The sequence below is a fragment of the Enoplosus armatus genome, chromosome 8 (assembly GCF_043641665.1).
Source record: "Enoplosus armatus isolate fEnoArm2 chromosome 8, fEnoArm2.hap1, whole genome shotgun sequence".
NCBI lineage: Eukaryota > Metazoa > Chordata > Actinopteri > Centrarchiformes > Enoplosidae > Enoplosus > Enoplosus armatus.
The window spans coordinates 10171438-10184279 of NC_092187.1; the positions used below are offsets into that span (position 1 = coordinate 10171438).

The 12842-nt window shown below is 40.6% G+C and overlaps 1 protein-coding gene across 1 annotated transcript in view; it reads right to left on the reverse strand.

The window, feature by feature from the left end:
* Positions 1-562: 562 nt before the first annotated feature.
* cntn3a.1 (contactin 3a, tandem duplicate 1) overlaps positions 563-12842 on the reverse strand; it is a 62900-nt gene continuing 50620 nt past the window's right edge. Inside the window, exons 12-22 of the mRNA XM_070910936.1 lie at positions 12382-12557; positions 9159-9276; positions 7968-8126; positions 7611-7760; positions 6585-6655; positions 5654-5888; positions 4205-4320; positions 3736-3922; positions 2586-2698; positions 1456-1624; positions 563-654 (exon numbers count right to left, since the gene is read on the reverse strand). Coding sequence (XP_070767037.1) covers positions 563-654; positions 1456-1624; positions 2586-2698; positions 3736-3922; positions 4205-4320; positions 5654-5888; positions 6585-6655; positions 7611-7760; positions 7968-8126; positions 9159-9276; positions 12382-12557 — 1586 coding nt within the window. The remainder of the gene's footprint in view (positions 655-1455; positions 1625-2585; positions 2699-3735; positions 3923-4204; positions 4321-5653; positions 5889-6584; positions 6656-7610; positions 7761-7967; positions 8127-9158; positions 9277-12381; positions 12558-12842) is intronic.

Consider the following 12842-nt stretch of genomic DNA (forward strand, 5'->3'; position numbering starts at 1 on the left):
AGGAGGGAAATGACTTCACCCATTCCTTGTCTTAAACCGAGCTTAAATATAACTACACTCACATAAATATGAGCCATGTAAGCGCTTTTGGTCTCCTCCATCCCCAAGTTAAAATCAAATCCCATCATCCAAGAAAGGTCCAGAGTTACACACATATCCGTTTAACAGAACCTGCACAGTCCCACAGAGAAAACATATACACATCCTATTGTGCATCACTCACCGCTGTGCCTCCGAGGTTAAAACCATGTGAGAATATCCATTGGTTGGAAAGGAGCAAAGAAAGAAGCATCTTCAAAGAGACTGCAGTCGAGTCACGGTGTCCTTTCAGTTCCATAAAAGCAACTTCTGAAAGAGCTCAGTTCCTTAAAGTAACTCCTTTAGAAAGGTGGAGGAAAAGAATCTTCCTCACAAAGAGATCTTTGTAGAAAGAAGAGGAAAGACACAGTAGGGTAGGGAAGGGAAGCAGGCGGAAATGCGGCTGTCAGCCTCTCGTTGTCTTTGACCTGCTGTTTCTCCTTTTAATAAGCAGCTGTAGAGCCTGGGTTCCTGCAGATGTTTGTCATAATACAGTCCTGGCTGTGAGGATTAGTGCTGCGAGGTTGACCAAGGGAAATGCAGAAGACTCGGGGGCTGATCCAATGGCCAAGGAGCCTGAAATACACAAACAAATCAAAAATCCAGCAGCTCTTTTATTCTTAATGTCTGGTATGGTCTAGAATTGTATGAAATAATTCATGTAAAACTGCTCCGTAAAAATGGCTCTGAGTGTGAACTAATGCATTCAGTACAAAGAATTACAGTGCGGTGTAACTACACAACTATATCAATAGATGGCACTGGTGTGCTGCGCTCACTTCTGGGGAAACCTGACTTTCAAAGAGGCAGACTGTAGACGTGGGGTGGGCACAGCAGCAGACGTAGTTTGATTAAAGGGAAAAATCCACTCTCAAACAGCCAGCTTCTGGCAATATTCTTTGCATGTCTGAGCCCATTTTGTTGTTTGATGATACATATTTCTCAGTCTGTGGATAAGGGACTGTATTTTGCAGCTAAGACAACTATAAACACGACATTTGTACTTCAGAGAGAAAAGGCTTACTTGAAGACTCACCATTTTGCACCAACATTTAAGGGCAAAGAAAATACCTCATAGAAGAGTCAGAGATACCAATTTATCTACAGGCAGCAGCCTCAAAAGACCATAATGCAATGCAGCTACAGAACATGTTGTGTTTACAGCACTATTATAGTGTTACGGCAGTATATTATAGAGTACATACACATCAGTCTTTGATTACTAGCAACTAGCACAGTCTTTCTCTGGGAGTTTTAGATAGATGAAATCAGTTTAGAGAGAAGTAGACGAGAGAAGTTGAGGAAACGTGGACTCAAAACTGAATTAATTCATTCATTCGACATCATTTTCTCAGCACTGTCTCAGCACTGTCCCACCTGCTATCTTGGGGATGGTGATCTGGCGGCTGCTGCTGCCTTCCCCTCCCTCACTGAATGGTTTAATTTGGATGACGTAGTCCTGGTTGACCGGCAGCGACAACTCCAAGGAGGTGGTGTTGGTCTCCACCACACTGGGACGGCTGTGTTTGTCCTGGCTGTACATCACCTGCAGGAAGCGGAGAAAGATGATAACAATGTGAGGCTTGGCATCAAGTCACTCCAGATACAGCACATCATACTGAGTGTTCTTGTTGATGCGTTGACAAGAAAAATAGCTCTAGCTCGTGTTTCTTCCAGACGGCTCCACCAGATGTAACGCACTGCCTCTGAAACTTACAAGGATGAATCTGCAGGTGACTGTGTTGGAGAGGGTGCAGCAGAGATAAAGGGAATGTAGAGACGTATCAATCCTGATTCATCAGCTGCAGCTTGACTCTGGGCTGTGGATGCATCTGTCCATTTTACTATACAGTACGCTCCACTTTCAGGAGACCCCTTTAATGTAGTGAGAATAATGACTGCAGGTGACTAAGACCCAGATTTCCCAGATTCATATTCTAAATGTAGGTGGCTGCAAATGAATGTTGTAACATTTCTTTTAGATTGATAAGCCAAATTCTTCAGAAGGATTTATAACAACCTGAAATGCAATCTCTGAAGCAGTCACTAAAAAAATGTATTATGCATATGATGCTATGACAAGTCAAATGTCACAATGTGGGAAGATGAAAATCAACCGACTTGGTATCATGTATAAATGTCCTACAATGACTCCCCCTTGAGCAACAATCAGAAAAGTTGTAGAATCTTGTGTGTGTGTGCTGAAACTATGTGGCTGCAAATACTGGGATGTGGGTGTTAGGGTTATCAAGGATTTGTTATTTTAAGGAAAGCTGGCAATTTGTTGAAGACTTCAAATTTGAATTATATGCAGCTACACATCACACACCACCACAACTTCTGTATAAAACAGGGAGAACACAGAAATGCAGTTAACACTACAGTGAGAGTTTAGATGCTTCCTTACTTACACAGCAAAGTCAGTGTATTTATAAATATGAGTGCACACAAAACACACACACAAAAACCCAGTGTAGTCATGTGGAGTAAATGTGTAGTGTCTCCACCTTATATCCTGTGACTTCTGACTCATTCTCCAGAGCGTGTACTTGGTCCCACCTCAGGATGACTTTGGAGTTGGAAGTGTTCCACATGATTTTGACCGGGGCTTGACTGGGAGCTGCAGGAGGACGAGGGGAGTGGCAGAAGGAGAGGAAGAGGAAGGAGAAAAACAATGCGCGACCCAGTCAATAAACAGTAAAGTCCAGGGCCAACTTAGCATGAAGGAGATTTGTCATATCAGCTCATCAACCTACTGTTAGGAGTGAGCAGTGACTCAAGGAATGTGTATGTGGGAGTGAGAACAGTCTTATGTTTGGCTGTTAGTGAGAGAGTGACGTGTGAGTGTGTAACAGACGTATTATAACTGTGATATTCATTTATATTATGTCACACATCTGTCACAGGTACCCATTGAAGAGTGCTGTTTTTGTTTACGCTCACTCAAAGGTGAAACAATATAAAGAGGAGTTAACTAACGTTCATAGGAAATCTCTCAGCATGGAACATCTCATCATTTTCCAGCTAAGCCTGCATGTCAAATCGCCCAGCGCAACCATAAATTAATCTAGCATTTACATCAAAATATGACATGCCTATCAAATGAAAGGATGGCTATATGAAGTCCCTCACTACACATTGGTAAGACGGCAAGAAAGAAAGCAATGTGTCCATAAAAAGGAGAGAATAAAATTTCAAGATGATGTAAATACTACAGGTTTCAAAATATGTAAAAAAAATGTCTTTGCAAATGTTTTATGAGCGAGACAACACCTTTAACTCATGTTTTGGCCCTTTTTGCCTTTATATGGACAATCAGAGCAAAAGGAAATGTGGGAAGAGAGAGAGGGGTGTGACATGCAACAAAGCTCCCCCGGCCAGGAGTCCAACTGCGGATGTTGAAGTTACTGCATGTGATATGCGCCTGAAGCATTCAGCCCCGGGGGCATCCCATAAATATTACAGTTGTTCAAAAAAGAAACCTCCACATGCTAACTTTAAAGTGGTCTTGTGTAGTGAATATTCCTTATTTTTACTCTAATTGGTGAAACATAATTGGCGAAATGAAATATATGATTATGCACATTTAACCAGAGGGGATGAAAACGATGCACAAAAAGACACAGTCAGTCCCAGCAATATGTTGAGAGTCCTTACGTGGTTTCTTGGTCGTCACATTGACTATGCTGCTCTGTGGACCCACTCCGGCGCTGTTATAGGCCCGCAGGGACATGTAGTAAGTGCTTCTGCCCTCCAGATCCCTGATGAATACTGAAGTTTTATTCCCCACTGTCCTGATCACGCTGGCTGCGTCCGGCTTCTCCCTCTCACCCCAGTACTGCAGCTAAAAAACACACAACAAATACACACATTATACTTTACAAGCCTGCATCTGATTTGTTACTTAATACTTCCATCTGTAACTGTACAGTTGTGGGCATGAATCCTAGAGGGCTTCATGGTGCTCAACTTTAGTTTACTTCATGAATGAATAATTCTATAGCCACTAATACAAAAAGGTCATCGCATTGTTATCCAATGAAAAAACAGATATAGTACCACTAGCTGTTAGCACTGTCCACTATATTTGTATAATTCGTATTGTGTGGGCATGTGTTGGTTTGACCTCGTAGCCCAGGATGCGTCTGCGGTTGTTGCTCCAGGCCAGGGGCTTCCAGGTGACCTCCACCTCGGACGCTGATACGCTCCTCGCCCTCAGCCTCCCTGGAGCTCTGCTGGGCTCTGAGAGGCACAGAAGGATAGTCAGGATAAGCAGGAAGACACGGATTCACTACACCCACGTCTACAGTATGACTTATTGAATATACTGTGGCTCCATCTAATCTATCCATACCACTGTGTGAGGTTCAGTCCAAAAAAAAGTTTTTTGCTGGAATCCATATCACTCAAAAATATGATATGATAACTTTAGTGCTGGTGCCTGTAGCACGTTCATCACAAATACATTTAACAAATGAGGACTGCATGTTTATTGTTAAAGAAACTGAGATAATAATGGAAAGGTACTCATCTAAACACATTTATCTTCTTTTGAAGTATCCTGTGAACAACATACGCAAGAAAATGTTCCTGTTAAATAATTGAAGGAGTTTTACTCTGCCCAAAAAACTCCTTTAATTACTTAGCCAGAAATAAAAGGATTTTCCTGTACATGTACATGTTTACACTAAAGAATAAGATGAGCGTTTCAGGTTTAGCGGACAGTTTTTAACAATAAACAAACCTTGGGCATAAAGAAAGTAATTACCTCTCAGTTTTTGAGGCTGGCCTTTCCTGATAAACAGACGTTATTCTGTTGTTTGTGTAAGCGCCAAAACACCACCACTGCAAGTGGCTACGAGGCATTAGTCTGTCAACTGAACACAATGTTACAGCCCCTGAAAAAAATATTTCTCTGTAACATTAATTATTCATGACTATATTTAAGTTAAAGTCCATAAAAAAACATCCTTTCTCATCATTTATTAAGAATTACTTCATCAGACTGTGTGGGTGTGCGGTTTGAACAGATTAGGTTGACAGATCAGTCTCGACAGCAGCAAACAACACAACAACTGCCACCAGATTTCGATTCACATATTGCTAAATCCCAATTGGTGCGTGAAAATATGTAACATCACCTTTCGCCATCTGAGCCCGGCCAACTTGAAACCAGTGAGAAGAGCTCAGACAAAAACACAATGTGAAATAACTGTTTTAACTTTGGAAGAACGTGTTTGTGTTCATGTAGGACCACGTCGATCAGCAAGAAACTGACGAGAGAAAATATGTTTTAATGGCCTTTCAAGTTGTTGAAACAGGAAAGAGGATTTTAGACTCGATCCGTGCTACACATAAGATTTTCCAGTGTTCACTTTTAATGACAGTTATTTGAAATTGATTTGTTAACTAGACAGTTGTTGGTCCACTTGTTGTTCAGGCAAGGCTTTGTGTTTAAAATGACAATTACTAAAACTGGAATCAAAATAACAAACAATAAAAATAAGACTAAAACTACTCTGATCTGTTGTCGCAGTGTGTAATCACGTTGCTGTATAGTTGTAATAATACACACCTTCCTCCGCTGAGTAGATGGTGGTCACTGGACTAAAAGGGCCTTCTCCCTTGTTGTTGTAAACCCCGACTTTGACTTGGTAAGGGGAGAAGGGAGGGATGCTCTCATTCTTGAAGACGTATCTAGAGGCGTCCGGGGACGTGACAGCAGCCTGCATCCAGCCCTGCGCCCCGAGTGGGCGGAAAGCCACCACGTAGCCGAAGCCCGGGCCACTCTGCAGCTCCTCAGGAACAGGCTGAGGAGGTATGAGATGACTCAGAGGGATGACTCAAGATGAATGATCTTAAAGATATTAATATCTAAAAGAAACGCAGCTATGCACCGATTAGGGCACTTAGAGGAACAGTGCTGAGGGTGGTACTGTACTTGCAAGCCTTGCATGAACTTATCTCTCTGTCTGGTTAAGTGGTTTTATACTGAGGAGAAATAAAATATTATGCAGACAGAGCTGCAGAATTATTCTTTATACTGTAGGTTCCAGTTTCACATTAAAAGAAATGAATTACCAAAGTAAAGCTGGAAGTCTTAGACGATCACAAACTAAGATTATACAAACATTAAGTGTCAATATTTCATTACTGTTGCATTTGATATCAATATCAATATAAACAGGTTTATATCATACATTTATACATATATATGTCAAAATTGTGTTTTTTTGTATTGAAATCCATTTCAATTATGTATTTGAATGTAACACATGAATTAAAATTACATTCACATCCGCTCACTAAAAACACATGTATTCAGATTGTGACATCACATGACCACGTGATTGTTCAAACACACTCCGGTCCCTAAGGTGACATCATAGCCCCCCCCCCCAGATCCTCGTTCTTCAGCATAAACACACAGACACACACACTTAAACAAAACAAAAAGAGACTGGATCTACAGTGTGTGATGTTAACGTATGTAAATGCAAGCTAACCTCCCAAGTGATGACCAGCTCCGAACGTCCTCCACCACCGCCATTCACTCGGGCCGGAGTCACTCTGGGAACTAACAGATCAACCGCAGTGTTAGAAGCACCAGTTTGTATATTCAATAGCAAATCAAGATATGGAATATTCTGTTGCTCACCATTACATTGAAACGGTTTTTGGCATTGAACATCATTTTCAGGAGTTAGAACTTTCTTAAATTCATACTTTAAAGAGTACCCCACCGATTCAGCACTCCTATAACATTGTGTTCACTCACGATTAAAAAAAAAGAAGGGATCAAAATCGATGCAGTACAAACAGAGATATCGTCTTTTTTATTCAATGCATTCTTCCGGAGCCACAAAAGGCTTTCTACATTTTTTTCACATATGCAGCAGTACCCCACCAGACCTGTAAACAGACTTTGTGTAAAATCAGTGGAGTTCGCTTTTCAATGTGTAGCACAGTGGATACAACAACTTCAAATCCAAACACCTTATGAAGCCATAAAGTACAGCCCTGCACTCAGTCAGAGGGCATTTTTATGGGTTGGTAACTGTGAGACAATATACAGTATATATTTATATGGGTTGGGTGATTTAATTGTAAATTTTACATTTAAATCACTTTTTAATCCACTCCTTTGACTAGATTTGATGCAAGATGACTGAACAAAACGTGTATCTATTATATGTATTTTCTATGCACTGCCCTAAGAAGGACTTGTTTTTCCCTACACACACACACACACACACACACACACACACACACACACACACACACACACAGGTGAAACTGTCTGACTGAAGCTGCCAGGCAGCAATGTATTTGTTGTGAATTTAGTTCATTCACGTGTTGTGTGTCCTGAGGAAGCGGAGAATTCTCTGAAATACACTGGTACAATAAAGTTCTTTGAAGGGAAGTAATTTCCGTCCTGAAGTAGGACCTCTCTACATATAATGTGCATCATTTGCAAACAATTTGTTTCACTTTTGGCAGCAGAGGAAATGTAAGGAGCTTCTGGTACGTACGCATTTCTTTGTTGCGGGCCTTTTTGGAGGGTTTGCTGGGCTCTCCTGTTCCTATGCTGTTGGTTGCCAGGACTCTGAACTCGTACTCCACCCAGGGACTCAAGTCAATGACAGTGGCTGACAGCTGCTTCCCCCCGAGCTGCTCAGGAACTGAGAGACATCACAGAAATAACCTTTCATCAAAGCCCTGCAAGATCTGCCACTGAAAGTTAGCCAAGCTGGTGATGTGTTATTTATTTGTTGCCATTTCATGTGAGGTGTTTGAAAAGGATACCAGTCATGCCCCCCCCTCCTCACTCTACTCAATAAACTTCATTCACACGACCTACGTAGGACTGTCAGATGAAACCAGCCTACCGGTGGTAACGGCTTGCCACCCAAGAGAGAAGGGCGTCCTGGCCTGGATGGTGTAGCTGAGGATGGGGCTGTGGTTGTCCATCCCGGGTCCCCAGGACACAGAGGCAGTGGTCTCTGTCATCTCAGTCACCTGACAGTCCACAGGGGGGCCTGGGGGACCTGGAAGGATAATTAGTCACAGGTCACTTACACGATGATATATACTGTAGAGATTAATGAAGACAAGAAGCAGAAGAACAGCTGATGTAACAGACTGATTAGAAAGTGAATATTAGGACCGCTGTGACTGCAATACTGAACTACAACCAGTGCAGACATAATGTTTGTTATATTGGTGGCAAAACAATTTTAAAAGTGGAATGTATGTCTTTTTTTTCTGAAGTGCAGTTTATTGTCCTTTAATTTAGGAAATAAAAAAAGATCATAACATGCCTTACAGCAGTGGTTCCCAACATAGGGATCAAAGTAAATCAGACGGGTCAAGAGACGATTAACAGGATAGAACAGAAGAAAATACATTAATATAATTTTAAGTATATTTTTATGGAAATGACTAGATAGTTTAACCTCTTCTAAAGATTGATATCAAATAATCTAAGATATTATAAGGGAAAATCACACGGGTGAAACTATTCACAACTGGTTCAGACGTTGGTTCAATTTAAGGGATCAAAAACTTAAAAGAGGTTTATGTTGGAGGGCAAAGGTGCATGGCCCACAAACTGTGCCTACATGGATATGGTGTACATTGTCAGGCCGTATCGTGCTTTACTTATATATCCAACAGTAACTTTGTTCACTTTCTTTCATTCACTTTTTGATATAGAGCAGTAATGGGGAGATTTGTTTATTCTGCTATTGAATAGGAGAGTATTGCCATGCAGTCAGCTATTGTACTATCGTTTCAACATTTTTCATTCACTGTGAAAGAGAGTGGCATTCGTGGCTAGTGAGAATTTGTAGCAGAAATTGCTTTGCTAAATATATGTTGCTACAAAAGATGAAAGATAAAAGATAATTGAGCCTTTCTCTGGTATCTCCATAGCCGCTGTAGCCTTGTACTTACATGTCTGAGTGGGTGCATGTCAGCCACAGCATAGTGGCAATGTGTGCTCGCCATAACCTCTTAACGCACAACAAGTCAGACTTTAAGGATTGATTTTTAACATGTGGTGTGAGGGACATCCTTACCTCTGACTACCACATCAGTGGCTATAGACACACTGTCCACCTTGGTCTGAACGGCACACGTATATTTCCCAGCATGCCTCAGTTGAATGTTGCGGATCATGATGTCACCAGCCGAGCGCTGTCAGTGCAGAAGTAAAAAGAGTGAAGAAAAACTGGAAAATGGTAGAATTTTAAAAATGAACTAAAAGGACTGCAGAAACAAGTGCAATGTCACAGTGATTTCTTTTGGCATTCAGTCGATTACATTATGGAAGAGAAAGGTACTGTGCAGCACAAGTCCAGGGACGCAACAAATGACTGACTGAAGGTTTTCATGATCATTTATGAGGACGGTTCTTTGTGAAGAATTAAAAAGCTTCTTTCAGCCCTATCCCTTTTATTCACTCTGATTCCATTTACTTTACAGACAACCATTCAATGCCAAATGCATTATTAGCTTTGAACTTTAAAGTTAGAGCTAATGTTAAGTTGATGTCTTATCTATGAAAGTAAGGGACTGTGAAACAGGATGAGACTCGATAATTACTTTGATGTATAATCAGGGACATTTTATAGAGATAAAAATTCAGTTGCTGCAAGTCATTCACTCTTTGAAACTCCCTGCCATCATTAAAATAATATAACTGGGGATGGAATGGGTCACACATCTCTCACTTTGGCAAATTTTAGACACAGCAAGAAAAAAAGAAACCTCAAAGTTGTTTATTAAATCCTGTGAGACTATAAGAAGCCCTGCAAAATACAGTAATCGTATGTCCTGTGGCTTTAAGACATAGAATAAAAGGTAAATTACATTCTCTCCATATTGCACATCAAGTCTGTATCTACAAGGCATTTCAATTGCTTTATGTAATGGCTGACTTGTCGTGATTTATGGGGTGTTGGGTTACATGAAAAGAACTGAGCAAAATATATCAGATAATTACAAAGATGTTTTTTTCAAATCAATAATGAAAATGTGTTTCAGTCAGCCTTTTCATCTCCTTTTTATCTTAAGTAATATAAGCATATATAAGAATATACGCGTAAGCCAGCTTGTCCATCCGTAGGAAAGTATATTTCAATTTGTTCTATACTGTTGTGTTTAAAATGTCTTTGAATTTCAGATGTCTTTTCTGGATAGACACCCGTAATTTCATCAATCACAGCCCTTACTGAAGCTGTGAATACAGCTCTGGTATTAACAATTAGGTCCACGACATGCAAGAAGCACGTCTCCACTTGGAGCTGCAAAATGTTAACCCAACAAGAGAGGAGGTTGGTGTAAGTATTGCTGGAGGCATACAGTCTTCAACACTTGCAGGATGCGGTATGTTCTCTACCAGCATGCTTAAATGACGTTGCTGCAGGGTTTTTAACCATTACTCCCCTGTGTCATCATTTCAACAGTACATTTAAAAATAACAGTAGCCCACAGTATATAATTCTTTTTTTTCCATTTCGGAGCCGTAACGCAGTGCTGAAGGAGCTTGTTGCTCGATGTTGTCTAAAGGTATAATATTACAACCTGTATTACAACAATTGTATGACTCCCTAAGCTACGTAAAACTGATATTCTTCAGTTTACTTTGTGTTGGATCGAGAAAGCACATTTCACCTCTCTTTGTAACAGATTTTTGAACACTTACAAAAGATTTCTGAGGGTGTAAAAAGTCAAATCAAACACTGGGATTCATTCATTTAGGGGAGAAGGACTTGGTTCTTATAGTTGCTACATTAATGATGCCTATAGCTTAAGCCAATGACTCACTGCTATTGTGTGTTACAAGCTTTACTCAATCTCTATCAATAGTCAAAAGCATACCAGAGTCTGCTCCCAAAAGACAAAAATCAGCTAAATTTGTATATTCCATCTATATTCCATAGAGATCATCAGTTTAAGTAAGGTGATTATCCACCGTCAATAAGTCAATCATTTTTCTACCACAACATGTCAGTTTGGGTTTGGTATGGAGGAGTCAAGTGTTTAGATGAACTGCAGGGTTACAGGCAATTATAAAGCACTTATTATTATCAATGATCATGCCGCAAGAAAACAACAAGAGGTGATAAAGAAGCCATGACCTCATAATTGCTTTTCCTAATTAAAAGAGAAAAATATTTGGTGTTAGATGATCAAACGCATGGCTGAGCATTGCATAATGAATTCCTTGGTTGCTGCTTTTGTCAATGGAGGAGGTGTTATTAACAAGCAGAACAGGCAAACATAGAGCCCTGTTGTTCAGTCAAAAGAAATATATCTGTATGATTTGAGCATTCAATAATTTGTTCTTCATAAGATAAAGCTGAAATGAAGTTGCAGAGAAATGAGACATAAATGTGTTAATGATCATTTTAATGGAGTTCAAATAGCTAATTTCCTCATGAGTAAATTACCCAATATGTGTAAAATTTCATCTTTAATAAAAAGTGAGCATGTAGAGAAAAAGCTTATAGTTGGAGCTGGCTCAGGTGAGCCATGAACCATCCCTTAGTTACGCTGCTACAGGCCTAGACTGCCGGGAGGCTTCCTATGATGCACGGAGCTCCTCTCTCCTCCTCTCCATCTGTACGCATTCTTGTCCCATTAATGCATGTTACTAACTCGACATCTTCCCTCTCCAGTAGTTGTGTGCTCTCTTGTCTCTCTCTCCTCTCTCCTTCTATTGCTTTCTGCAGGTATTTCCGCCTCTGGAGCTAAAGAGTCTGGATCTATGATTGCAAGCCACCTACTGCCCCCCGTGTTCTTGCTCAACATCCGCTGCTCAAATGACCCCCCCTCAACCAGATGACCCACGCAGCTGCTTGAGTAATATCAGAAATATATAATATCAGAAATAGTACGGTCTAAGCCTGCTCCATATGATAAGTGCCCTGAGATAACTTCTGTTATGATTTGGCGATATATAAATAACATTGAAGTGAATTGAACACATAGCTTTGCTTTAAGCCTATCTTCAGATGCTGGAAGCTTTTTATAAGTGGTAAAGTCAAAAGCACAGTCACCATGTTCAAGTGGAAACATGGGGATTGTCAAGAGGATATAGAAGTACTTGTTTTTTCTCAGGAAATGGTACTTGGCACTATACTAGGATCCAGTGCTTCAAACACATAACTGTGTGCATATGATTCCTGCACACAGTTATGATTGTGATCTGAAGGGGACGCAACATATCGTATTTCCTTCATGTCTTACCTTGAGGACACAGAGACACAGAGGATCTAAAGAGGTTACTGCACTTACCCCACCAACTTTTTCAAAATAGGCCCAGTGGCTTCCAAAGTGGATGAGCTGCTCGTTGAAGAACCAGGTGAACTTGAGGTCCAGCGTGGGGTCATGGGATACCTGGCAGGGCAGCACAATGCTTTCACCCACAGTCACGTCCAGATGACCGGCTGGACTGGTGATCACAGTTGGCTCTGTAAACACGGAGCACCAAGTTAGAAAGGTGGGGTATGTTAACAGAGTTCCTCTACTCTTTCAGAGCAGATGTACCTTTTCCATACTGTCTAGACTGTCTGCTTTATCTATAGTCATATGCTTCTTTCAGCAAGCTCTTTTAAATCTCTTTATGTTCCTTGAACATGGAGAAATAATTGAAAAAACATGCCACACTCAAAAACAAATCCGGTCCTTTGTCAAATCCTGTCCCAGGTGTTAACCAAACAAGATAAATTACTTTGGAGTCTGCCAGTGAGCTTATA